The sequence below is a fragment of the Penaeus vannamei genome, chromosome 15 (genome assembly GCF_042767895.1).
Source record: "Penaeus vannamei isolate JL-2024 chromosome 15, ASM4276789v1, whole genome shotgun sequence".
Classification (NCBI taxonomy): Eukaryota; Metazoa; Arthropoda; class Malacostraca; order Decapoda; family Penaeidae; genus Penaeus; species Penaeus vannamei.
This window is the reverse complement of record NC_091563.1, coordinates 38,466,009-38,468,362: the sequence shown is the minus strand read 5'-3', so window position 1 is coordinate 38,468,362 and position 2,354 is coordinate 38,466,009. Positions and strand designations below refer to the sequence as shown.

General features: G+C 48.9%; 1 protein-coding gene across 1 annotated transcript; it reads left to right on the top strand.

Annotated features, from left to right (window-relative positions):
* The first annotated feature begins 454 nt into the window (after positions 1-454).
* LOC138864177 (putative uncharacterized protein ENSP00000383309) lies at positions 455-1,800 on the top strand. Its single transcript, XM_070130244.1, has 3 exons — positions 455-661; positions 759-1,027; positions 1,140-1,800. The coding sequence occupies exons 1-3, from the start codon at positions 455-457 to the stop codon at positions 1,798-1,800; spliced, it is 1,137 nt and encodes a 378-aa protein (XP_069986345.1).
* The last annotated feature ends 554 nt before the right edge of the window (positions 1,801-2,354 follow it).

The following is a 2,354-nucleotide window of genomic DNA, read 5'->3' as shown; positions in this document are numbered from 1 at the left end:
GATCTCGTGCGTAAGACTGGATTCCTTGTGTAGGATTGGATCCCGTTTGTAGGATTGGTTTCCGTTGTAGGATTGGATTCCTTGTGTGGGTTTGGATTCCGTACATAGGATTGGATTCCTTGTGTAGGATTGGATTCCTTGTGTAGGATTGGATCCCGTTTGTAGGACTGGATTCCGTGCGTAGGATTGGATGCTTAGGTTGATAGAATGATCGGTGAATTTTGTCGTGGAGTGATGATTTTAAAGGATGGTGGTGATAATGATAAATATGATGAGGATGATTATGTCGACACTAATGGGACGATATTTCAGTATTAGTAATGTTAATGGTGATAGAAGGTATATCATTAGCAGTTGTTTTAGTAATAATGGTAATTATAATGATAATGATGGTACTGATCCTGACTGTGATAATGATAATGAAAATACTAAAAGCAGACGATCGTGTATCAGAATGCCTAGTATGCTGCAGCCACGACCTGCTTCAATCCTAACACCCTCATACAGCATACAGCATACCACATACAGCATACAGCATACCACATACAGCATACAGCATACCACATACAACATACAGCATACCAACAGGGGCGGTATGCTCCTGCCCGAATTACCACACCCGGGAGGACCTGCAAAAAGACCTCGAGAGAAGGACACGTCGGTACTGTGGAGACCTGCACGTCCTGTCCCCTTTCCTCTCGCCTCAGGACAGTGCCAGTGCCACCCGTTCACCCTACAGACAGTGTGGCCTCCTGTAGAGTGAAGCCAGGGTCCTCAAGAGAAGGGCACGTCGGTACTGTGGAGACCTGCACGTCCTGCCCCCCCCCCACCTCTCGCCTCAGGACAGTGCCAGTGCCACCCGTTCACCCTACAGACAGTGTGGCCTCCTGAAGAGTGAAGCCAGGGTCCTTGAGAGAAGGACACGTCGGTACTGTGGAGACCTGCACGTCCTGTCCGCTTTCCTCTCGCCTCAGGACAGTGCCAGTGCCATCCGTTCACCCTACAGACAGTGTGGCCTCTCGCCTCTGTAGAGTGAAGCCAGGGTCAACCGTTCACCCTCGAGAGAAGGACACGTCGGTACTGTGGAGAGTGCCTGCACGTCCTGTTCCCCCTACAGACCCCCCCACCTCTCGCCTCAGGACAGTGCCAGTGCCACCCGTTCACCCTACAGACAGTGTGGCCTCTCGCCTCTGTAGAGTGAAGCCAGGGTCACCCGTTCACCCTCAAGAGAAGGACACGTCGGTACTGTGGAGAGTGCCTGCACGTCCTGCCCCCCCTTCAGACCCCCCCCACCTCTCGCCTCAGGACAGTGCCAGTGCCAACCGTTCACCCTACAGACAGTATGGCCTCCTGAAGAGTGAAGCCAGGGTCACCCGTTCACCCTCAAGAGAAGGACACGTCGGTACTGTGGAGAGTGCCTGCACGTCCTGCCCCCCCTACAGGCCCCCCACCTCTCGCCTCAGGACAGTGCCAGTGCCACCCGTTCACCCTACAGACAGTGCCACCTCTGGCCTCCTGACAGTGCCAGTGAAGCCAGGGTCCTCAAGAGAAGGACACGTCGGTACTGTGGACAGTGCCAGTGCCACCCGTTCACCCTACAGACCCCGCCACCTCTCGCCTCAGGACAGTGCCAGTGCCACCCGTTCACCCTACAGACCCCGCCACCTCTCGCCTCAGGACAGTGCCAGTGCCTACCGTTCACCCTACAGACAGTGTGGCCTTCTGAAAAGTGAAACCAGGGTAGCTCTCGTGGTCCGCTGGTCCGCTACACCCCGTCAGGAGGACTGCAGGAGGCGCTGAGAGCAACACCCTCCTCTGCGCTGACTAACCCCGCCCTTTTCTTGATACAAGGCTGTCCTAAGACCACGCCCTTTTTGAAACTTCAAAGGGAACTCCTCAGACGCCGACGGTCGTTTTGTATAATTCTTTAATATGCATTCCCTGTATGTATGTATGTATGTATATTATTGTGTATGTATGTATGTATGTATATTATTGTGTATGTATGTATGTATGTATATTATTGTGTATGTATGTATGTATGTATATTATTGTGTATGTATGTATGTATGTATATTATTGTGTATGTATGTATGTATATTATTGTGTATGTATGTATGTATGTATGTATATTATTGTGTATGTATGTATGTATATATGTATGTATATTATTGTGTATGTATGCATGTATATTATTGTGTATGTATGCATGTATATTATTGTGTATGTATGCATGTATATTATTGTGTATGTATGCATGTATATTATTGTGTATGTATGCATGTATATTATTGTGTATGTATGCATGTATATTATTGTGTATGTATGCATGTATATTATTGTGTATGTATGCA

What these genes read in the sequence shown, in the direction of transcription:
- LOC138864177 (XM_070130244.1), top strand. Translation starts at nt 455, where the DNA reads ATGCCTAGTATGCTGCAGCCACGACCTGCTTCAATCCTAACACCCTCA. An exon ending in CTCGAGAGAAGGACACGTCG is followed by an intron (nt 662 to 758) that starts GTACTGTGGAGA and finishes GGCCTCCTGTAG; the next exon opens with AGTGAAGCCAGGGTCCTCAA. An exon ending in CAGTGTGGCCTCTCGCCTCT is followed by an intron (nt 1,028 to 1,139) that starts GTAGAGTGAAGC and finishes CTCTCGCCTCAG; the next exon opens with GACAGTGCCAGTGCCACCCG.